This window comes from Rhineura floridana, chromosome 3, assembly GCF_030035675.1.
Source record: "Rhineura floridana isolate rRhiFlo1 chromosome 3, rRhiFlo1.hap2, whole genome shotgun sequence".
NCBI lineage: Eukaryota > Metazoa > Chordata > Lepidosauria > Squamata > Rhineuridae > Rhineura > Rhineura floridana.
In genome coordinates, this window is record NC_084482.1 from 168,192,373 (window position 1) to 168,217,819 (window position 25,447).

Sequence of the window (25,447 nt, forward strand, 5' to 3'; positions counted from 1 at the left end):
CTTGCATTGTCTAAACTTTAAAGCCAATACCCTCAGAGGTCTATTTAAAAAAATGGAAATGAACTTTCTGGTTGATGAGGACACAATACAATGTTCAGGTATGAGGATGACATCAGACTTGAGGCTGGGGGTATAGAAGAAAGAACAAAAAAGGGGGGAGAAGAGTTTGTTCCCACTAAGCTTCAGAATAGAGGTCAGTTTAACTTTTAACAGAAAACTGGGATTTGAATATGAGTATCAAATACTACTCGAAAGTTTCAGTAACAGTGCTCTATTTGCGTGACACGGTAACTCAAAGAACAAACGTAAGGTTTGTTCTTAGATAGAGCTTGTGGTTTGTGAGGAGAGAGCTTAATCATGAGCTTGGTTTTGGATCACACACTGTGCCAAACCTTGGCTTAGCTCAGCATTGCACGGGAGTAAAAAAGATTGGGAAGGACAAAGTGGCTGCTCCTAACTAGATTTGATGGTTCAAAATGCAGAGTTATAAGAACAAAATTGTTATTCACCTAGATTTCTAAAACTTCAATTTAAAAATTATGAATGTAAAAGGGTTTACATCTTTTAAACTATTAACTTAATTACTAACATGATCAAATCCAAATTTACATTCAGCCTCCACTTCTACACCATTCTTATCTAAACCATTTATATCTGACAAAACAGAAAGCATAAAGCAATAAGAAAAATGTGAATAGGCTAATGAAGAGGGAATGAGAACACATTTGTTTAAAACCCACACTGTTGCCTTTTGTACATCTCTTTTTACATATCCTCCTAAAGACATATGTGGCCTTCTCCGTAGTATATCTGATTCTATAATATAGAGCATGATTACATTTTCATCCTGAAGTCTTGTCTAGCAATGATGGGGGAGAAATTTGATTTAGTTTGCATTTAAAGATGAATCTATCAAATTCACACTTTCCAAAACAACATGAGAGCCAAAGCAGACCCATTCTTCAAAATTCACACATGTCCGAATTTTGTAATGTAGTTCTGCAACCAAACAAAAGTTTACAAAAGTGTATATATTAGGGGAAATTATGCATTAAAATGAATAGTGAAAATAATATACAAAATGTATGATATTAGGAGAAATTGTTTGCAAAAATATGTACAGTAGTCAAAACTGCATACAAAACTGTGTTTATTAGAAGAAATTCATACTAAAATGCTGAAGAATTTTCATGAGAATTTTTAAAAAAATCACAAACTGCTGCATAAATGTAGAGAACTGAATTGAAGTTTGGAAAGACAACACTAAGCGAACTGAAACTGACTGATCCTCCCATCCCTATTTATGACACAGTAGTGTCATAATCTTCCCACATGAGTTTCACATCAGTTGTATGTTCTGCGTTTCTCCCTAAGGTCAATCCAAAGTCACATTCATAACGTATGCATAACAGCTCAGATTACTGCAAACTCTCTTATTTATTTTGAGATACAAAAACTCATATCTGAGAAGTCTGTCAGTCAAGCATGTTCCCCAGCAGATTAAAATTCATTCCAAAAACAAAACCTCACGTTGAAATTAGAGCATCCAGTCCCTAACTATGCCTCAGTATATCAAACATGGGCTTCCTTCTAAAAGAAGTCTTAAAAGAGAAGGAGGTATGGGTTTGAGAGAGGTCAAAGCTTCTGTCTGTATAAAATAGGTTTGAGATGTGGTTGGTCTCCTAACCACAACTTTATGAATTATTTAAAACCTGGGATCATTTTGTGGTATAAACATTATGATTGACCCCCCATTGTTTAAAATTAGCATTCAGACTCATTGCTACTATCAATGCATCGTCAAATTATATGACAAACAACCACAGAACTTTCTGTTTACAACACAGATAGAAAATTGCAAATGTAACACTTGAAGCTTTTTAAGTCTTCTGATCTAATATTATTCACCACATTTAAAATCCCTTATCTGTTAGCAATCTGTGAATAATCTTTACTAGTGAGTCATGTGTAATATAGCAGTTACAACATCTGTTCAGTCATTTAAGTTTATTTAAAATAAAAGAACTACTTTCTGTCTTTTTTTGACAATGCAGCATGGAAGAAAAAAGAAGAGCCGATGTATTCAAATTCCTCTCCTCATCCTATGTGTGGAGCATTGTTTGTGTTGATTATGTAGGAATTCCTGCTCCTGTTTGAGTGTAGTGACCATCACACTCAGAATTTAGCTATTTTTCCAGTCCCTACTTCAGACCCGTATCTGGCCATTGTGGGCAAAGGGAGACATTTCTCCTCAGCTACCTAAGGATAGGCCATTAGTTAAAGCTATCTAAGCTCAGTTAAAAGGTGTCTCCATTGCAGAAACAATAATCTGATTTATTTAGTGCTTTAAATGTATGGTGCAGATGTGGCCACTGACAAATTTAGAAAGATCAGGTAAAAACAGCAACAACTAGATTAGCTAGAGTCATATTTAATCAGATTATCATTTTGTGTCATTTGCTTTAAATTAAACTTCATGCTTATTTCTGCATGTTTCTTCAATCATCTCACGATTTTGCTTTTCTTCCCTGGGCTTACCCAGCAGTACAAAATAATAACTATTTGATAAACCCAAGAAGCTTTGGATGATGATGATGATGATTACAGTAGAAGCTTGTTATAATGTGGAGGTTGGAAGATAAATAATGTGCCCACATCATGGGACTTCCATGTTATAATGAAAACAGCACTGAAAGGCACTTAGCATGTTTATTTTTTAAAAAAATGGACAAGAAGATTGGGTCAGAAGCAGAAGAAGCAACCACAATGAATAGAAATAGTAACCAGGAGCAAAAAGAGGGAACTGGGCAGTGGAGGAAAAAAGAGAGAAAAACAATGGGAAAAGGCAAACTGCCACTACTGCGGCTGAAGGACAGAATGGGAAGGGGAACAGTGGGAGGGGTAATGCTGAGGGAAGAAAAAGTTAACAAATTAAACTCTACAGACAATAACAAAAGGGCTTGAGAAGTAACCAAAACTGAGGAGGTGATAAATGATCCCTATAAAGAAAGCCACCATGAAAAGGTAGGAAGGGGGAGCCTTTCAGGAAAAAAATTAAAAGAATGCTGACAGGAAAAAATGGCTCAAAAACACCCAGGGAAGCAAACTGAAGGACTCACCAGGGAAAGGATCACTGAGGATGAAGAACAAGATAGAACGGGGGGGGGGGAATAAACTTGAAAGTGACACTGATATAAGAGTGAATGAGAAACCTTCCCTGGTTACATTTCTGCTCAGGCTCACCCACGAGGATTAAAGTCAGTAAGCACAGTACTGGTTCCTAGACAGGTGAAGTGAGGAAAGTTATTTGGAAAAATGGGAATCTCCACGTTTTTTGATCATGTGAGTTAAAAGATATGTGAACGGCTGCACTATATATTTTACGCAGGGGACATGGTCATACCTGCAGTATATCCGATTGCATGGTGCATTGAGATGTGTTATAACTAGCTTCTATTGTATTATTATTAATAAGATCAGCCCATATGTCACATGGCACTGCTGTTGATATCTGGGAGGAGTTCCAGAAGCAGTTTGTGACATAGTATTGAGACAGCCATTCAATTTGAGTATTTTTAAGAGAGTACAGTAGGGCCCTGCTTTTTGGTGGCCCACTTTTCAGTGTTCCGCTAATATGCCGGCTAAAATTAGAGTAAGGCCCTACTCATACGGCGCTTGTTCCTCTTTTACGGTGATTTTCAGGCGTCAGGTGCCATTTTATTGAAGGAGTTCTGCTTTTTGGCAGGTTTTCCTTTTAGGCGGGGGCCTGGAATGTAAGCTTTTTGGATTCTGAGTAGCTTTTTGGATTCTGCCAATATTTGATAAACAGTGGTCCTGGGCTCCTTTTTGGAAGGAAGGGTTGGATATACATTTAATTAAATAATAATAATAATAATAATAATAATAATAATAATGATGATGATAATCAGTGTTCTAGCACTACCCACTTAGAATTTTTTTAAAAAAAGGTTGGTAGATATATACCTTTTGCTGTGCCGTAGAGTCTCAATGCCTTTTTTCCAGCTAATAAGAGCCTTGGGAGAGGCCTCTGGTTTACATCCAATTGTGACTTCAGCTCCCACTTGGACAACTGACATTTCTTTCAAAGGATGTTTGGAAAAATCAGGGGCTAAAGCTAGAAATAAGTTAAATTTAAAAAGTGACTCTAGAAACATATGACATAGCATTCTGGAGAAAATGCACTAATCACTTTTCTTTCTTTAGGTTTGGAATGCCTGTCTATGGACCTTTCCCCTTGGATTGTCTACTTCATCAACTATATGACATTTTTCATTCTAACAACTTTTACTTATTTGTTTCTAACATACCAATCTTCGCATTTTTAGTTCATTTCTTTTCAAGGAATCATTAACTTACCTATTATTCTTAACTCAGCATTGGAATAAATGGAACCATATTGGTTTTCTGCAACACACTGATAGAAGCCAGAGTCCGAAATGTTCAACATAGTTATAGTAAGAGTTCCATTTTCAATTTGAAATCTTTCCTTTAAAAAATAGAGGGAGGGAGGAAACTAATATTAATTTTAGTTAGCTTGTTAAACCACTCTGGTGTTTTATATGTTTTTATTGGTTTAAGTGGAAAGAGTCAATAAAAACTTACAGAACACTAGAGTGAAAAAGCAGTATATGCCTGTGGATGCAACCTCTACAACAAGGATGCCAAATTCAAATTCCCAGGGGCAACGTCCATAAATTTGTACTCTCCAAAAAGGTTAGTTCAACCTGAATTAGCCACTAATACAGCTCCAGTACATCACATTGCACTCCAGTCATAGATACCTGACATCCTCATTGAAACCCAACTTCTAGATTAGTGGAAATGATGGGTGGGAGTGGGATGATACTATGTGCATGTGGAGCCCTGGTATGAGTCAGTATATTTTATGGTGTGTGCAGATTGTATTAGGAACCCTTCAGGAGTCTGTTAAATATGTGTCTTAACTATTATAGCTTTGCTCAATGTGTTAAAGACTTGTTGAAAGAATGCAATTGAATTATAGCACATGTGTCCCATTGGCCCCACTCCTGATGTCTTTGCTCCATATATAGTATGATGTCCATGCTATTTGAGAAGCTAAATGATATAGACTCAAAATCTTGTGGAGATCCTATCTATATACCTGTATTCACTGAATATGCAGCTCTTAGGGGCAGTGTTGGAAGCTGAACCAGGTGGTTCAATCACAGTGCCCCTTCCACGTGACATATGCACATACAGAGAGTTTGAGTAAATACTCCTACTGTGACTTGGGGGTGAGGAAGAGCTTGTCACTTCGCTTCCAGGTGGAAGAGGAGTTCGCTTCGATCCAATCTGCCTTCCCAGGGGTTAGAATCATCTGGTCTGATATGCTTCAGCGCAGAGTGTGGAAGTGTGGTGCCCCCAAGCAGATGGACAAAGCCAGGAGAAAGGTGAATGGTTCCTTGAGGTGGGTTTTGCTGGCTGGTGGGGGAGAGTTCATCCTCCATCCTGACATCAAACACTCTTTGTCACACCTGTACAGGGATGATGGAGTACACCACTCTGATGAGGGGTATGACATTTTCCTTGAGGATCTGTGGCAGGATATTAGGCATCACCTTGGGCTCTGGTAGGGTGTGTGGTGACCTAAGCATGGGCTAGGTCCCCTCTGTGGCAGGGTCAGTACGGGATTAGGGAAAAGGGGGGTAAGTGGAAATAATTAGGTGAGAAGCTTGAGGCACCTTCTAGAAATGGGGCTTCCTCAGACCAATCCATCAAAGCCTCAAGGCCAGATGCTAGGGACAGGAGCCCTCCTTGAGGACTGCCCAGATCACAGACTCAATGCCTCAAGGCTGGAGTCAGGGGTGAGACGGACAGTATTCCCTAGGCACAGTTAATGTGTCAGCAATGAAAGGCCAGGAGTAGCTAGTTCACTACTCTATGGCCTAGAGCCAAGGTTACTCGCTCAAAAATCGAAGCTGCTGGAATTAAGTTCTGTAGCACTCAGATTTATAGGGGCCCACACTGATCTTTTAAAATTATCTAGGTCCCCGCTGCAGATCTCAGTCTTGAGAATTGGCTTAATCCAGTTTTCATTTTCAATCATTTGCTTTAATTGGTCTAATGTGGTTTAATTCATTAATTAGCATTAATAAATGTTGCCCGTTCTTAACCTATGTGCTTGTGTCTGTCTCATCATTTTGGGTGGGTCTGGGTGCAAATACTCCTACTGTTTCCTTCTGCTGAAATGAATAGGAAGGACTGCATGCACAAGACGTCTATATGATCATCATGATGTACATGGCTCTGGTCTCTAGGGGTATGAGTTAAGAATCAAACATACATAATTATACCTTTTAATAATTTAAGATGACGCCAATTGTAGAAAAAATTTGTAGGCTTTTTTAACATGTTAGCAAAAGTAGGGGTGACAGTGTTTTTTATTATTTAAAAAAAACATTCTTCAACACTCTGTATTTTCCTTAGAGGAATCTCCTCCAAGTACTGACCCATCCCAGCCATGCTTAGCTTACAAATTTGAGGAGACCACAGCCTCAGGTTGTATGGAAGGGACATATCAATCTAATTAACAACATTCCATTAATTACCCATTTTTTTTACTTCCATGGAGCTTGTATAATTAGTTCTACCTGCAGGCTGTTGCTGTCCTTAAGAGTGAATTGTACACTGTTTCTCTCTATTCCACCCACCCACAAAATCCTATGAATCATTTAACATAGAAGCAATTTTACATGTAAGTTCTACTTCCCAGTACTTTTCTTCTGAACTAGATAAGCAACCTGGTAAAATAACATGCACAGGTAAAAATAATGTGCAAACACCCAAGTTAATGGTCAGGACAAACTGGTTTGACAAAGGTGGGTACTGTGTACATTAATATACAACTAGGAATGGAAGGATTTCACTTCTCTCAATTTTTCATTTTTTCAGTCTTCAGTTCTCCACATTTCTGCAGTAATTTGTGATTTTTTTTAAAAAATCCTCATGAAAATTCTCAAGCACTTGCTCCTGAAAAACACATTTTTATGCAGTTTTGACTAATGTACACATTTTTAGAAACATAGGGACATAGGACACTGCCTTATTGGTCCATCCAGCTCAGTATTGTCTACACTGACTGGCAGCGGCTCTCCGGGGTTTCAGGCAGGATACACTCCCAGCTGTACCTGGAGATGTTGGGGCTTGAACCTGGCACCTTCTGCATGGAAGGCAGATGCTCTACCACTGAGCTATGGCCCTTCCCCTGAATTTTTCTCCTGAACGTTTGCAAACAATTTCTCCCAATTTAATTTATTCATTTAATGCACATTTTGCCCTAATGCATGCATTTCTGGCCTAAAGCACACCAGTCTCTCCCAAAAGGCCTGAGTGAAGAAATGTGTCTTAAGATTCTATCAAAACTCAGTAATGAGTAATAACTGAACCTCCAGAGGCAGTAAGTTCCCTAGGTGGAGTGCCAACATGAGAAGGCCCTGTCTTGCATCACTGCACAATGGGCTTCTCCCATTGGTAGGACAACCAGCAGGGCCTCACTCAGAAGTTCTCAAAGCCTGGCCTGCCAGTTATAATACATAATTATGCAGTAACATCAATATAAATGTTAGTCATTATTAGTGGAAGACTGGCATTCTTAAAGATAACCACAAATCAGTTTCCACAGAGTTGAACAGGAATGACTCCAGAAGACCACACACTGACCTTATCCTGAAAGGCATCAGCTCTTCAGAGCAGTGCTTCTACTCTCAAAGGTAATCCCAACAGCACTTTGTGTTCCACTTTATTGAATGACACAAATAAGTTCACTAAGACTAGCAGGATCGTATTCACACTGTCAATTTCTTGATGCGGAGCAGATTTTCTGCTTGCAAATCAGATTGCTAATGCTCCAGAAGTCTTGATATAGTTTCATCCTTCAATTTTTTTTTATTTATTTGAGGATTTATATCTCACCCTTCTAGTGCTTATATATCACTTAGGATGGCAAACAATGATTTTAAAACAATGTATAAAATACAATAACATTCCACAAAAATGACTTGGTATTACTCTGTTCCTAAGTTCCTTAAACTGGAAAATGGTGCTCTGGCTTCAGACACCATGTGAACATTCCGTAGCAAAGCTGAGCCCAGGAGCATTCCCAAACTGCAAATCTGATCTTCAAGAGGAGCACTACCCCATCCAATTTACAATGTTATGCCCATCTAAGTGTCTCATGTCAATATATCCAGCTTTTAAATATTATTAGCAAATACAAATATATATTACTGTGATTAACAAAACGGAGAATTAATTTAAGTAAAAAAAAAACATTTCGGCTTCCACCTTCGCCAGCTGTTCTAATAAAAATGAAAGGATGCTGTTGCCAAGGTGGCAGAGATAACTATTTCATTAATCACAGTATTTTGTGTGTGTATGTATTTTTTGTGTGTGTACACACACATACACACGGACAGACACACAGAGAGAGTTATATACCATCATCCTGAACAACTTTTTCAAAGACAGAAATTCACAAAAGGCAAAAATAGTTACAAATTTTGAACTGAAGCCAAAATGAAGCCTACGTCTTACCTCTGATGTGAGGGGCTGGCCATTTTTAAACCAACTGTATAAAGGTCGTGGCTTCCCATTTGCTTTACATTCCCAAACCAAAGTGTCATACAGAGAGAGATAGGCATTATCAATGCTTTTATTCCATTCAGGGAGAGCTGCATCAATAAACAAACAGGGAGTTATTATAAGATTATTTTAGTCTCCTTTTCCCCAAAAGACTAGGACAAGTAACAAATTACAAACATAAATTCAAATAAACAATCTTATTAGAATAACCTACTGTATCCATCTTCATGAGTAATTGTGTTACAGACTCTGTATTATGAAGGCAGTTATTTCTCCATCTTTCAATTTCTTTAGTGTGTGACATTTGCATGTTATATGAGTAATTAGTACAGAAATATATATATATAATTAACAAATGATAGAATGCATATTAAAACCTAAAACGCTATTCAAAATGGCAGGCATTAGGAAACCTATAAGAGACTGGGTGGTATCCAGTTGTACTTCTGCTGACAAAATGTGTTCCCTGACCTAGTAGAGGCTTCTGTTAACACAAGGTGGGGGAACAGATTATTTTTGTTCTCTCTTCACTCTGCAGCCCCCAACCCCCAAATTCTGCTCCAAAAGGTTGGTGGGATGGTAGATGACATAGTGTACTAATTGAAAAAAGGGGGGATTTGTGAAAACTATGTCCTGCTCTATCCCCTTTTTTGGCTCATGAAGTCTCTGCTGAAAGATTCTTCTGTTAGTGGAGAAACACAATTGGATAATATCCCTGTTATAAACATTTGACTTTGGCTGCTTTCAGACATGGAGCTTATTGCATTAGTTTAATTGATTAAAATGGTAGTGCTTCTGTCCCAATTTCTAAAATTCCTTTCACACTCCAGTACTTGTTACATTAAGGAACAGTAGCTTTTTCAGCCAATATACTGGCATTTTGCGCAACTGTCTTTCACATGGCTGTAATGAACATCTTGTTGTTGGCATATATATATATATATTAGTTGTATAGACACGGGTGTGGGGGGAAATGTTGCTGCTACCTGCGCCTATGCTGGAATACTGGTACAATTTTTGTCAGGCAAAAAAAAAAAGTGCATGCCTAAAGGGCGGGAATGCACTGCTTGCTGGGTTGCCTGTACCATGAGTGGATGCAGCTAGTGAAAAACTCCTGTGATTTTCCAGGTTCCCAAGCTTGCAAACGGATTATTTCTGATATTATTTATCACAATAATTAGTGCTAAACTTGCACTATGTACCACTACAATTCCAGAACTAGCTTGTATGCCATGTGAAAGATCAAATATAGTGCACAAATTACCAGGTAAGAAATTGTCAGAATAATGGAATAAAACGCAGAATAATGGAATAAAATCCAGCTTTGCTTTCTGGCATTCACCCCAACATCTGTGGACTATAGGGAAGACCATAATTGTTAAGTGTTGCTTGATTTATTTATAGAGTGATCTACTGTACATTGATTTTTTATTAGTAGGTTCTCTATCACAAGGGCTCATGTTAGGTAATGGGACTGTACAGAGATATAAGAAAAACCCATAGACTAAGCCATTTCCTTTCTTTTTTGCTTCATATTAATCTTTTTTAGGTCTAGCCTGCTATGGGCTGCATTTTTTATATCACTGATGCATAATATCTCATATTCACTGAAATACATTTTAATTTGAACTCCCCAGTCCTTTTATTAAGCAACTATTTTTGTCCTGTGAGGACAAAATGGTACCTACAGCGTATAAGTAGTATTTCTCAATATTGCTGGTATTCTATATTCAAACAATTCAATTTTCTCACCATATATAAACAGTTGGCCTTTTGCAACATTCCTTCCCCGAATGTTTCCTGCAATACATTCGTAAGAACCTTCATCTTCTTGCTGAAAGTCTGAGATTTCAAGGATTCCTTTCGACGTGCTGATTTTTTTAGCCAATAGGCTACCATCAGATTTCCTCCAGCTGATACTGGGAACAGGACTAAATGAATATAAGTCATTAGACAATGAAGGAGCCCAGATAATCCTCTTTACATGAATGAAGTAAATGTTATATATAAAATTGTACTCCCTTGAACTTTTAGAATTATTAACAACCACCAGACAAACAAATTATTATTCTGAAATTACCCCAAGCTCTTCTATGGGTTTTAGCTTTCTAGATAACTCAGATTAACATGTAGTTGAAGAGATCCTGTAAGTGTTTTGAGATTTTGTGGTTTTCATTGTCAATTCTGGAGAATATGGAGTAAATTGTTTATGTAAACATAAACATTCCATATCTTCTGACTTTAGGGCACCTCATTATGCTACCTTTCAAAGAAAAGTGTTTGTGCCTTGACAGTATAAATGATTCTATAACAGTATTTTATGCTTCCTTCCTGTAAAGTAGTATAATGGCACAATAACATCTGACATTAATGCAGCTTGATTTAGATTATGAATTCTGATGCTCTATGTTCTGTGGTGATCCAGATTGTGTAATATAGCTCCAAACCAGAAAGTCCTAGTCCTATGTAAACTGTCATGTATCCCTCTATTTTCACTTTTCAGTGTCATATCTGATATCCAAAATTTCAAAATATTTTTTTATTTATTAAATGTATATCATGCCCTTCCTGCTAGAAGGAGTCCAGGGCGGCAAATATGCAACCAGTTCTAGAATCTGACAAAATTCAGTAAATTGTTGATCTTGGACAATGACTATTCAAAATTCCTAGTCTTGATAAATTTGGAGATGCAGCTTCATGATTGGATGGGTAATGTCACCAATTTAAAATCAACTAATATATTACATTTCCTGCTGAATATATTGAATATGAAAAGTTCTCACTCCCACCAACAGTGAAACATTGGTTGATGACATACTAGTGTGTGGATATCCTCACAGAAACTCAGTGATTTGTTTTCCAGAACCTGATTTTCAAAGACTGTTCCAAGTCAAGTGTTGAAATCAGGATTCTTTCAGTGATGCTTAAAGCAATAATTTGCAGTGCATAGCCGGGAAATGAAGAGGCAAGACAAGATAAAGTGTGGGTAAATCAAGGGCCATGTTTATTGAAATAAAGCCAATTAAATGCTTGATTGCATAATAAATGATCTGCAGAGACAAGTGTGGGACCTAATTCTTACCCAATCGGGCGAGGACACCCTGCCATGGGAAAGGAGGTGGTCCAAGCCCAATCTCCTTCTCTGGGCCCCATCCCCGCAGGGTGGTTAGGGAGGTCTTCCTGCTCCACCCCCCCTCAGGGCCGCACAACTCTGAGTGGGTGTTCCAGATTAGCCCCAGAGGTGAGCCTTATCCTGCCAACCGGCCACACAACCTGGAAGGCAGGCCTCAGAACTCACCAATCACCTTAAAGGGTGCCTAAAGGTGGTCACCAAACCCTATCCTGTGAAATTCCCGCACCTATCCAGCAAATGTGACCAGATGAACCTATTTACAATATTAAACTACCACACCAGGCAACAAATCAGCCGAATCACATTACGCCGGAATAGCCAAATAAGCAAGAGCCAATCAGCTGAATTAGAAGAACAGTACAGGGTAGGCAAAAAATGTGTCAATAAACAAAGGCTGATGAGCTACAAATTCCTACCTGGCCCCAAGGCGACCAGTCAAACTCGTGCTGCCCTAAAGGAGGGTGGGTGGGGGTCGTATCAGGCCAGAAAGAGGCCAAGGGGAGGTGGAACAGGGATTAAATAGCCACCCTGCACCACCCCCTACGTGACAGGCATGTGTGGCCATGCCATGCCCAAAAAGGGAGGGGCTTTGAAACCATGCCAGATCTTCCCTAGCATGAGTGCAAAGGCCTGCCGTTGCCAGAGCCCTTGGGTCTGACGATGGTGGAATTGCAGTGCATAGTCGGGAAATGAAGAGGCAAGACAAGATGAAGTGTGGGTAAATCAAGGACCATGTTTATTGAAATAAAGCCAGTTAAATGCTTGATTGTATAATAAATGATCTGCAGAGACAAGTGTGGGATCTAACTCTTACCCAGTCGGGCAATGACACCCTGCCATGGAAAATGGGGTGGCCCAAGCCCAAGCCACTTCTCTGGGCCCCATCCCCACAGGGTGGTTAGGGAGGCCTTCCTGCTCCACCCCCCCCTCAGGGCCACACAACTCTGAGTGAGTGTTACAGAGTAGCCCCAAAGGTGAGCCTTATCCTGCCAACTGGCCAAACAACCTCAAACGCAGGCCTCAGAACCCACCAATCACCTTAAAGGGTGCCTAAGGGTGGTCACCAAACCCTGTCCTGTGAAATTCCTGCACCTATCCACCACAGAGGAGGACAGGCCTCAGCTTTCCTGTCAGCTCTACACTGCATCAGCAGTGTCAGGGGGGGCTGGAAATTCCTGGGTCTTTGGCAGGGAAGGAAAGTCCTTAGCCAGCAGTCGGGTTGTAAATCTGCCAGGCCTATCCGAAGCGTACTTGCCGAGTCAGAAGTCCAGAAGCGAGGTCAGTGGAGGTCCAGGATCAATTGCCAAGGAGGTCAGTCAAAGAGATGCTGCAGAGAAACTCGGTCTACACAAAGCCACGCCTGACGTTGCAGTCAGCAACAAGCTGTAGCCAAGGTGTGCCTTATAAAGAGCAGGATGGACAGCAGGTGTGAGCCCTCAGCGTTTGGGCCTTAAGGAGACAGGCCTGCCTCTCTTCTGCCTGACCTTCTGCTGTCTCCATTCTGCAGGTGAGGGGGGAGTATCCTGTTCACTGTCTGTGTCTGGCTGCAGGGCCTCTGCTGTCCCTGGGGTGCTCTGCAGCTGAGGGGCAGAAGGAGCTGGATTCTCAGGAGGCTCCTCCATGTCTCCTGCTGCTCCTGGGTCTGCTGCTGTTACTCCCGAGTCATCCTCATCTGAGGAGTCCTCTGACGGGGCCATGACATTTCCCATCCAAGGCCCCACCAAAACACTATAACAGCACTGCATGAAATAAGACTGCTTCAGAGCTAGAACTACATAAAGATACCCAAAGCCATACCCAAATTCCATATGTGCCCTAAATATTATGTCAAAGTATTCACCAAAGCTGCTGCCCTCATAGGCTGGCACTGAATCACCACCCCCATATACATTAAAAATCCTGCCATCCAATTACCCCAGGTCCTATCCACCATTTCCTTTTACATTTCTGATTGTCTCTCTCCTCCTGCTTATCCTTTTTATAACAGGGAAAACACATCCATGCATTCTCCCTTCCAAATACACTCCCTTGTTGCCAACAGCAAATGGCCCCCCAGAGGAGCTAACGTCTCCCCAAATGGAACTGCACCAACCTGGACAGAAGACAGCGGGTCGGCAGTGAGATAGGCTGCCCCTGCAGCAGGAGTGCCCACTGGGCCCCCAACCTATCTACAAGCATCACTCATAGGCTGCTGCTGGGCAGAAGGAGAATCACCCCTTCCATATCAAGCAAGTACTGCCCCTGAATATGCAGATACAACATCAGGGCTCTAATCCACAGAGGATGACATGTCCTGAGGTGAAGGAGGCCACAGCTGAGCAGGCCGCTTCGAGGGCTTGCCCTTCTCTCTAGGGCCACCCCCACCCTTCTTAGGAGGCATGGCCCACAACCCAGATAGCTACATCCTAAAAATCACCTTGCCAAAATGGCCACCCTCCAAAAGACCCTACCAAAATGGTCACCCTCCAGATGAACTTACCAAATGATGATTTTAAAAGTCTAAATTTTATTTAACTAACATAAAATAAATTTAAATTGCCTTTTATGACAATGTAGGCTAGCCCAAGTGACTTCACCAAACCAACTGGAAAATGTAGGTCATATTCCACCTACATTTATTTCCTAAACTATGTTTCTTTGGTCATGGTTTAGCTCTAACATAGTCTTCATTTTTTATTATTTATTATTTATTTATTATTCAATTTATATCCCACCCTTCCTCCCAGCAGGAGGCCAGGGTGGCAAACAAAAGCACTAAAAACACTTTAAAACATTATAAAAAGAGACTTTAAAATACATTAAAACAAAACATCTTTAAAAACATTATTAAAAAGCTTTGAAGATATCTTAAAACAGAAAAGAAGAAAAAAGGTAAACATATTTTTTAAAAGAAAACATTTTAAAAAACATATTAAAAAGCAATTCCAACCCAGAGACTTTTATGCTCTTCACATTTCCATCCACTAACTTTTGTGGAATGATTCCTGATTTACATACAAGGGCAAAAATACTTGAAATAGAGCCCATAATCCTCAACTGCAATAATATTATCAGCTGCATATTTATCATTCCTTAAAACTTTAAAAGGGACTAATTAGCCATAAATAGCATTGCTCACAGTTCCCTAGTCGTGATCGACTTGAAGGCACATAACAACAACAAAGTTTTGGACTTTAAATTTAATGTCAGAAATTCTTCTTTGATGCTTACAATACACATTGACTAGGTAATTAATTCAACTATTGTGAGCAGGATGAGACTTTTTCCGCAGACTACGCCATAGATGTAGCAAATGGGTCATCCAAATAATCTAAAATGAACCATAATATAGTACAACATATACTTTAAAGAACAATTCTTCACATGTCTACTCAGGAGTGAACCCAGTGAGTTCAATATGGGGTCTTAGAATTATAGAATCATAGCACAGTAAAGTTGGAAGGGGCCTATATAGCCATCAAGTCCAACCCCCTGCTCAATGCAGGCATCGAGCATAAAGCTTACCTTACAGGTGGCTGTCCAACTGCCTCTTGAATGCTTCCAGTGATGGAGAGCCCACTGCCTCCTTAGATAATTGGTTCCACGGTCATACCACTCTATTAGGACGTTTTTCTTGATGTTCAGTCAAAATCTGGCTACCTGTAACTTCAGCCTATTATTCTATTTCCTGCACTCTAGGATGATCAAGAAGAGATCCTGGCCCTCTTTTGTGTGACAACGTTTCAAGTACTTGAAGAGTACTATTATATCTCCTGTGAGTCTTCCCTTCTCAAGGCTAAATATGCCCAGTTATTTCAGACTCTCCTCATAGGGCTTTGTTTTCAGTCTCCTAATCATCCTCACTGCCCTCCCCTAAACCTATTCCAGTTTCTTAAAGTGCAATGTCCAGAACTGGTCTCAGTGCTCAAGATGGAACCTAATCAGTGCCAAATAGAGGGGACTAGTACTTCACACGATTTGGAAACTATACTGTTAATGCAGCCTAATACATCATTTGCCTTTTTTGCATCCACATGGCACTGTTGGCCCATATTCAGCTTGTGATCAACAATTCCAAAATCCTTTTTTCTGAGCCAAGGTTTCCCCATCTTATAACTGTTCTTTTCCCTAGGTGTAGAAATTTACACCTATCTCTGTTAAATTTCATTCCGTTGTTTTCAGCCCAGTGCTCCAGCCTATCAAGGTCCCTTTGAATTTTGTTTCTGTCTTCCACGGTATTAGCTATGCCCCCCAATTTTGTGTCATCTGCAAATCTGATAAACATCCCCTGCGCCTCCTCATCCAAGTTATTAATAAAAACGTTGAAGAGCACTTGGCCCAGGACCAAGCCCTGTGGTACCCTGCTTGTTATGTCCCCCTAGTTTGATAAGCACTCTTTGAGTACAATTCTGTAGCCAACTGTGGTTCCAGCTGATAATTGTACTATCCAACCCACATTTAGGCCCTGTTCACACGTTAAATCAATGAGTGTACAGTCTGTGTACCCGGGTACACAAGTAACTGGGCTGTACACTCGTACAGTTATTCACATGTAACGTTCAACAAGTGTACAGTCTCCGTTATATACACATTTGCTGCCAGGGAAAGAAAATGGCTTCAATGACACTTATTAAATGCGCCATTGAAGCAATTCCCTTTTACTGGCAATAAGGCAAGGCATGCTTGGTCTGTTATACTTCCTGAAACTGTTTCCTGTTAAGGGGTACATTCAATAGAAAGAGTTTTGGCAGAAACAGTAATGTAGTTTTACGCTTTTCATTTTTCCTGCAGATTCTTAAGTTTTTAAAATCAAAACACCAACTATTTAAAAGAAAATACCAGCCTGTAACTATCATAATTATAGCTATTAAAATATTGCATTTCTCACCGCCTGTTATTAGAGTATGTATGGTTTTTGATTTAGGCTTTCATGGAACAATCCTATACATGTCTATACAGTCCTATAGAGATCAATAGGATTTATAGATAAATCTGTGAAAGTGCAGACCTAAGTATATTGAATATTTATATATGAAAATATTTTGAGGAGGAGGGGGCTGCAACAAAAACAAGTTGCTTAAAAGAGTATAAGAACATAAGAACATAAGAAGAGCCTGCTGGATGAGGCCAGTGGCCCATCTAGTCCAGCATCCTGTTCTCACAGTGGCCAACCAGGTGCCAGGTATGAACTGAAATGATTCTTCCAACATGGTACACCTGATTCTTTCTTGAGGACATCATCCGTTTTAATACACAAAACCACACTCAAAATATAAATGTTGGGAAATTGTTTATTGAGCTTTCCAGCCTGCTGCTCCCACTGTAACATACTCTGTCCCCTGGAAAGTCTTTCCTGGTATTTGGGAAAGCTCTGTGCTGTTGTTTTTATGGTTTTTCAGTGGAAGTTTTTGTAGCTCAGTATCAAAAAGTGATCATCAGTATCTCTTTTTATAATCTATGTCAGTGGTTCCCAACCTTTATGAGTATGGGACCCCCTTTATACACTCAAATTGTTTTGTGACCCTCTCCCTCCAGGAAGCTTGGCTGCCAGGAAAGAAGGGGGAAAGCGCCCTTTCCTTGCAGCCTTGCTTCTTTTTGCTTCACAAAAAGCCCTCTCGTTCTGAGTAAGGATGTCAGCAGTGGCAGTGTGAGGAGATGGGAGTCAGTGGTAGTAATTCCCTCTCCTTTCTGGCAGCTCCACCCTCAGCCTCCTTTGGTGTGCCTGAAAGATGCTCTAGCACTTCAGCAAAAATCCTTCCCTCTCGTTTGGAGCAAGGAGGGGGTGTCATCTGCAGTAGCAGTGGAGAGCAGTGTCCAGAAATTAGGGTTGCCAGGCCCAGCCTCCAAGAGGTCTTCTGTATCTTTAAAAGTTGTGCAGGGGGAAGGGAGAGTTCCACCTTGTGGTTTTTCCCATTACAGTGTTGCAAGAACACCTGCACTTGGCAGACTTTTTCTCCTAAAGATACGGGATCAGTCTCAGGCCCTGAACCTGGCAACCCTACCAGGGAGTGAAGACTTTTTAAAAAGCATTATTCATTTCTTTACTGTTCGCGGTTTACTTCGTGACCCCCAGGTTGGGAACCACTGATCTATGTCCTAATGTTTAGCCTTTGGATAGCACTTTAAATACAGGGTGGGCAGAAGGTAGATCAAAATGTATTGGTGTATCTCAGGATGACTTGCAGAAGATCAGTGAGGATTTCAGACTCCTGTTTCACAATGAAAACAAGAAAAATAACCACCTCACCACTATACTGCTGAAAAGAAGAAACCGGGGGTGATCAGGAGTGGATTTTTGTGTGGAAATACTGTGAGCTCAGTTCAATTTTGGAAATCAAAGCACATTCCTGGGCTAAGAATTATTTAACTTTAAGTGCATATATTTTGTGGCTTGCTCTGGTTGGTGGATCTTGGGTTTTTGTAATAATAATAATAATAATAATCAATACCAGGTTCCTCCTTTTTGCCCTTTTTGAAGATAAGGATATTAGCCTTCCTTCGGTTATCTGGCAATTCATCCATCCTCCACGATTTCACAAATATAATAGGCAGTGGTTATAGGATTGCAGCCATAACTAGTATACATCTACAAACCTTCTTAACATGGGCTGAATACTGACAAGTCAAATGGTGGTTTTGTTTACACTTAAAGATTTCAAGGACCCATTTGCCACATGCGCAATGCCATTCAAGGTTGAAAAGGTTGAAAAGGAAAAGCAGTCTTGAAAAGGAACCCAGAATAGAAAAATGTGAAATGTGGGGCTCTGCTGAGAAGCCTACTTTTACACTTTCCATTAAAAAAAGTTCTGTAGCATTTTAAAGACTGATGATAGCTTGAGAGTTGAAAGGGTAAAAAGGTAAAGGTAGAGGTGTCCCCGCACTAGTAGTGCGAGTCGTTTCTGACTCTTACGGTGACGTCTTGCGACGTTTACTAGGCAGACCATATATATGGGGTGGGATTGCCAGTTCCGTCCCCGGCCTTTCTTTACCCCCCAGCATATGCCAGGTACTCATTTTACCAACCACGGATGGATGGAAGGCTGAGTGGACCTTGACCTCTTTTACCGGAGATTCGACTTCCTCCTTTCGTTGGAATAGAACTCCAGCCGTGAGCAGAGCTTCGGCTGCATTACCGCCGCTTACCACTCTGCGCCACAGAGGATCTTAGTTGAAAGGGTACAGCCTACTTTGTCAGATGCAATCTGCAATAGATGGATTTTTACACATGCTTGCATACATCAAATGAAGGTGGGTTTTTTTTTTTTAACAATAATCTTATCTAGGAGAAGAGTGAGAGATCCTAGAAGCCTTGCTGCAGTTGTTGAGATGCACTTGAAAAGTCTAAGAGGAAGTAAAGCAGAGAATTATAGAGCTGAAAGTGCCTTAAAGATAATCTAACTCAAATCCATCCCCTCAGGCAGGACAAGAAATGTGAATCTGTAGAGAGAACAGCTTGGAGAAGAAGACCACACACAAACTTGACTCAAACTAGTTGCATTTCAGAACAAATAAAAGCTTCACACTGTTTGAGTGGGTCATTACTAGTCAAAATGATGAAACATTAGACATAAAAGTAAAAGAGGAAGCTGCGAATTATAAATTGCAAGCAAAAGGCAAAGGAGGGATGAGCAGAAAGAGGGAACTAGAAACACTGGAATAAAGAACTTGATAAGATAAGGAAAGCATTGCTTTGCTTTGCATTTTTATAACTCTATCATTTTTATTTTTATTTAGATCAATGTACTTCATATGATAAAACATTCAAGTGTGAACATGGCTATAACTACTTCTTGAGTTTCTGGTAACATCAGAAAACACACAAGACTCACTTTCTTGATTTATTATGTCACCAAAACACTTTGAAATATTAATAGTCTTGCATTTCACTGCTGCTTTTCATGCTTCTGCCAAGGAAAATAAGGTGCTATGTTGCACCAGAAAGGCTGGGAATGCTAAAGAACAGCTTTTACCAGAGGCTTTGAGCCTCTGTTGTTGATATTTGCTGTTGCTGTCAATGATGTCACAGAAAGATATATGCAAAACTAAAATTTCAAATGTGATGCAAATTCATCTCAAATTGTTCTAATTCATGTAATCTTTTTTTAAAGGTTTGTTGAGTAGATGGTTTTATTGAGCAAATTGGGGGCTTTGAATTTGCACAATTCATTTCCCATGTGCAATAGCTGATGTGCACACGGACCTGTGCCCTACTGCATGTATTTGGATACAGGATTTACCAGTGTCTTAATCCTAAGTAATACAGAAAGGTCAGCCAATAAGCAGAGGGAATGCTGGTAGCCTGATCCACTGTTGAGGGACTGCAACTCAGTAGTATAGCACATGCTTTGCATAAAAAAGTTCCTAGGTTCAATCTAAGGCATCTCCAGGCAGGGATGGGAAAGACTCCAATCTGAAACCTAAGACAGCCACTGGCCTCTTTTGTGCACTGAACAGAAATAGGAAAAAATGCAGTGTGGGAGAAAATATGGTGGGGGACAGGGCTGGCTCCAGGAATGCCGGGGGCCTTGGGCATCAGCCTGCCCTGAGCCCCTCCGCTCCCCTTCCACGATCCATGGTATGAGCTGCGCCGTGCATCGCAAGACAAGAGCTTCCAAGCCATCTGTTGCTGCTGCTGCCGCCAGGCATTGCTGCCATCAACCAAGATGGCGGCAGAGGCTTCAGTCCCTTATGGAAACCTCAGCTGCCATCTTGATTGATGGCAACCCTGTGTGTGCAGTGTGCGCAGCCACAAAGAACAGCAGAGAAAGGTACGTGAAGCGGGGGGATGGTGGTGGGGGGATGGTAGCGGGTGGCGGGCAGTGGTGGTGGTGGCGGCGGCGGGTGGCTCGGAAGCTCTTGTCTTGCTATCCATGGCATGGCTTGTGCCACGGATCGTGGAAGGAGAGCGGAGGGCCCCTCAGGAGCCCCCCAGAGGCTCCTGTAGCTGCGGGGCCCTCGGGCCAGTGCCCAACCTGGCCGCCCTTTGGAACCAGCCCTGGCGGGGGAACATACACTAGCTCACTGTTGAAGATGTGCTACTGTCCTCAGGTTCTGGGACAAGGAAAACTATTCCATCTATGAGAGTTTCCAAGGCTAAACTGGTGCCTCATGAATTCTAGCACAGCATGCAAGTATCAGTATTACTCACTGTGTTGGTTTGATCTGTCCCTAGTTAGCTCTTTAACTGGAGATCCTGGGGACTTAAACTGAGACTTGATCCATGTTTATGCTCTAACACTCGGCTGTGAATGGCCCAGCCCTTCACTGTCAGTTGCTATTTTTCATTTCTAATGTAGATTTGTGCAGTGATATCTATTCCTACCAAGAAGCACTGCTCTAATTGGAACTCTTTTTTCAAACTTCCATCATTTCTTGTCTTACTGTGAAATGTTTTGTGACCAGGTCAAAGATAAGATGTAATTGGAGTAGACTTCTAGTAGATTGATACTGATTGTGGGTGGCATTCATAAGGATATTGCAGGCTTTTAAACCAATATCACGTATTCAACTGTGGGCAGATGACTTCTTTCCATTAAAACTGGATGCAGAATCTAATGCCAAAATCATTGTCCATTTTGATGAGGGTTTTTTTAATTTAAAAAAAGTAGCATGACCTCAATAAAGAAATTAAAAACACTCATTTTAGAAGAGGATTATAGAATTAAAAATTCATCATTTATGCTTTCCTTACCTGAAAATGAATCAATTTCTAACTTTTCTGCCATCTGTGCAATCTTTTTTGTAATGTCTGCAATAAGACAAAGTTGGTATTGAACTACCAAAGCTAGAGGTGGCACTCCATGAAGAGAAGCTTCTTCTGTCAGGCTGTCAACTCAGGTTTGCTTTGGCCTGTGATGAGGCTGTCCTCTTCTTTTCCTTTTCCATATCAAATACTCATAATTACTTCCTCGGGGATCTTTCCCAATGAGCCCTTTCCTCCTTTTCCTTATTTTGTGTGTGTGTATTTTTATTCTTCTCAGTGAGACCAAAGCTCTCCTATATCTGAGAGCCAGAGTCTGCATTACCATTGCTTGATTTAAATAACTTGTTGCATTAAACACTTAGCTGTGCTTTAATCTCTCCCAAGGATAATAACTTTATCCTGAGCTGTGGGAAATACTAGAAGAAACCGAGTACAGGGATCAAGAATGAGAAAGACTTTAGGCAGGGATGGATTTTCAGTATGAGTCACAGAGTAGGGCTCCAGCTAAACCGGCTTTGCTGTGGAATAATTGGGTTATATTCAACTAATTCCTACTTAGAGTAGATCTAATGAAATTAATAAACCTAAGTTAGCAATATCTATTAACTCAATGGGTCTACTCTGAGTAGGACTAGCATTGAATACCACCCAGTATCTGGAATTTCTACTGTTCCTTGCACTGGGTTTCATATATTTTGTTGCAACTCACAAGGTGTTTGCCTCCACACCCATAAAGACGACTCAGGACACATTCATTGGAATGATGTTATATTTATTAAAATATAACAACTTTTTGGAGAGCATGCAGGCCAAACCAATCAAATTATCAAAAATTCTAACCTTCTGGGCAGGTGAGGCCTTTGCCTACCTCTGAGGGGAGTAAGTTCCCCCAGCAGCCCCCTGAGCATGTAACCAACCACTGGCTGAGACTCCCCAGCAAATAGTGAGGAGGAAAATCTCCCTCCTTGTTAGACTAGCCTTGGGTGTGCATCCAACCTGTGCATCCAGTCCCCGATGTACTGGCATTCACCTGAATGCGCAAGCTAGACCACAAGGGGCACCTCCCAAGTCCAACGCCGGCATCAAGCCCAGGTGATTCCTTGAAGGTGCCTCCAATCCCAAAATGTCTCAGTACAATTATTCTTAGCACCCAGTCTCGTCACCTGCCCAGACTCCACGCCATAAAGGCAAGGCACCACACCCTCATTGTAGCCAATTAAATTAAACCCCGCAGTATGGAGTAGGCAAACCAAAGGGGGCTAAGTGCACCCCCCAAAAAAATATCTTACTCAGTCCCTAAACAGCGACTAGACAAGCTCATACTGAAAGGGTGGGAGGGTGGGTGCTGCAAACAACAAAGTGGGAGAGTTGGAGGTGGAGGCAGCTGTTAAGCCTTCTCCCTCCCCCTGGATTGGCCAGCTGGCCCCACGTGACCTCCCTCCTCTCCTCAGAACAAACCACCCGAGTCTTCCTTCAAAAGGAAGGGGTGGAGCCAAAAGCACCCCCATGTTGGCGGAAATGTTCTTTATTATAAAAACAGGCATGCAGAAGCCATAATCCCAGTTTGAAGATATTTAGAGAAATAGTAGCTTGATTACCATGAATAGGAGAATATCTTTTTTAGGTCAGAGAAACATAGTAGACAGGAATAAAGAGGATTCTCTCTGAATGTGTATGTATATGCCCATCTTGGTAAGGGAAGGATGGCAAATGAGAACTTGTGGTTCATGCTACAGAGACAGGAAGTCTTGAAATATGGATGAACAGATGGATCCAAGGCCCTTTCACCTGGGCCCTGATTAACATTAGCTTTTATCTTGCTGAATAGCAACTGGATATGCAGGTTCCTTGGGCTTCCTGCTCCTCCACATTAATGTCACACCCAAAATGTAACTTTCACAGATTTTTCCATGGAGGAAATGTACAAGTTGCTGACACTGAAACAGCTTATGCATCCCCTAGACAAGGACAATATTGTTGCGTGCCTCCCCAGTCTCCGAGAGGTGAGATTTCCGGGGTTCCTGTGCTCCTCCTGGGTTTGGTTTCCTTTGGGAAGAAGGTCAGCGGAGACTGTGGTTTCTTTATGAAATATGGTTTATTTATTTACACACATTCCAACCTGAGCTTAAGATGGAGGTGGTTCAAGGCATCAGCAGTCCAATATCCAGCTTTTCCATCTAGGTTGCAGGAGGCACCCTAAATGCCATGGTGCAGAGAGCCAGTCTCTCTGCCTGCCTTCAGTCCACAGCCTTTCTCTAGACAACTAAAAACACAAGTCTCTCCTAGGCTCCAGGAAGGGGGGAGGCTTCTCCTGAAGAGTTTCAATAACAAAAGGATCTTCCTGGCCCATTCACCAGTTGCCAGGCACCTGATAGACCCATTACAAACCTGGCCACTCGATTCGTTTAACAAAAGAAGCTCATCTGACCAGCAGAGTGAGTTTCTTTTCCCCCAGATGCAAGTCTCCAAATCAGAGGTTGGAAACGGGATCCACTGGGATCATCCATTCCAACCCCCATACTCATAACAATATGAACACTGTATTTTACATTGCTTGGTAAGAAAAGAAAGTGCAAGGGACTTGTACATGTTGTTCTTCCAGAGCAAGGAAAAATCAAAAGAAATCCAGAAATGGAATGGAAGCAAATTATGGGTAAGCACATGTGAAAGTGACACAGTCTAGAAATAGATTGATTGGTCCACCACTAAGGAAGAATGATCTTCTGTGTCATGTAAATATTAGTTGACAGCAAACACTTCAGCCTTTAGTATGCTGTATATATGTAGATGAGAAATCCATTCTAGTAATATTTTATATTCACAATATTCTTAACAAGAACAAAGGACAAGTACGAGTAGCACTGTGACTAATGACGCAGATGGGTCAAAGCCGAAAGGAAGCCCAGAGGCTGATGCACACAGATGCGAAAGGAGAGTCCGAAGTTGTACGACGCACACAATAGGAACATGGAATGTGAGAAGCATGAACCAGGGAACGTTAGAAATTGTCAAGCAAGAAATGGAACATATCAACATTACAATACTTGGCATGAGTGAATTACAATGGACAGGAATGGGACATTTTCAATCAGGCAACTACAAAATATTTTATGCAGGAAATTGGGTTATTTTAATAGTGAGAAGTGATGTAGCAAAAGTAATTAGGAGCTACAATGCAAGGTCTGAGCAAATGATATCAATGAGATTAAACAGGAAACCTGTTAACATAACCATCATCCAAGTATATGCTCCAACGGCAAATGCAGAAGAAGAGTAATTGGAGAGATTTTATGCAGAAGTACAGGAGGAAATTGATCACACACCAAAACAAGATGTGCTGATAATCATGGGGGACTGGAATGCAAAAGTAGGGAACAGAGAAGAACTAGGAATTGTGGGGAAATGGGGCTTAGGAGATAGAAATGAAGCAGGATAAAGACTTATTGAATTCTGTGAAGCCAACAATTTGTTTCTTGTGAACACATTTTTTGAGCAACCAAAAAGACGACTGTACACGTGGACATCACCAAATGGTCAAAATAGGAATCAAATTGATTATATAATTGGTAGCACAAGATGGATAAGTTCCATAGTTTCTGCAAAAGCATGACCAGGAGCAGACTGTGGTACAAATCATGAACTGGTTGTATCGAAAATCAGAGTAAAGCTAAAGAAGAACAAGAAAAAGAACACTCATAATGCCAAAATACAATTTAAATAACATTCCAGAAGAATATAAAGATCAAATAAGGAACAGATTTGAGGCTTTAAACTTAGTTGATAGAGAACCAGAAGAACTATGGAATGAAGTCAGAGATGTTATCAGAGAAGAATGCAAAAAGACAATACTTCTAGGTAAAAAGAGAGAAAGACCTCAATGGATGACTGAAGAAACTCTTAAAATGGTTCAAGAGAGAAGGAAAGCAAAAGCAAGAGGAGATAGAAACAGGGTTAGAACCCTAAATGCAACAATACAGTGACTAGTACGTAGGGACAAAGAGAACTATTAC

The 25,447-nt window shown here is 40.8% G+C and overlaps 1 protein-coding gene and 1 long non-coding RNA gene across 2 annotated transcripts in view; one reads left to right on the forward strand and one right to left on the reverse strand.

Annotated features, from left to right (window-relative positions):
• LOC133380729 (uncharacterized) overlaps positions 1-6,103 on the forward strand; it is a 30,905-nt gene extending 24,802 nt beyond the window's left edge. Inside the window, exon 4 of the long non-coding RNA XR_009761519.1 lies at positions 4,225-6,103. This is a non-coding gene — a long non-coding RNA (uncharacterized LOC133380729). The remainder of the gene's footprint in view (positions 1-4,224) is intronic.
• The window catches only part of LOC133380728 (contactin-6-like), a 221,844-nt gene that overhangs the window by 94,061 nt on the left and 102,336 nt on the right, over positions 1-25,447 (reverse strand). The window contains exons 6-9 of the mRNA XM_061618572.1: positions 10,375-10,553; positions 8,575-8,711; positions 4,378-4,507; positions 3,985-4,135 (exon numbers count right to left, since the gene is read on the reverse strand). Of these exons, the coding sequence (XP_061474556.1) occupies positions 3,985-4,135; positions 4,378-4,507; positions 8,575-8,711; positions 10,375-10,553 (597 nt within the window). The remainder of the gene's footprint in view (positions 1-3,984; positions 4,136-4,377; positions 4,508-8,574; positions 8,712-10,374; positions 10,554-25,447) is intronic.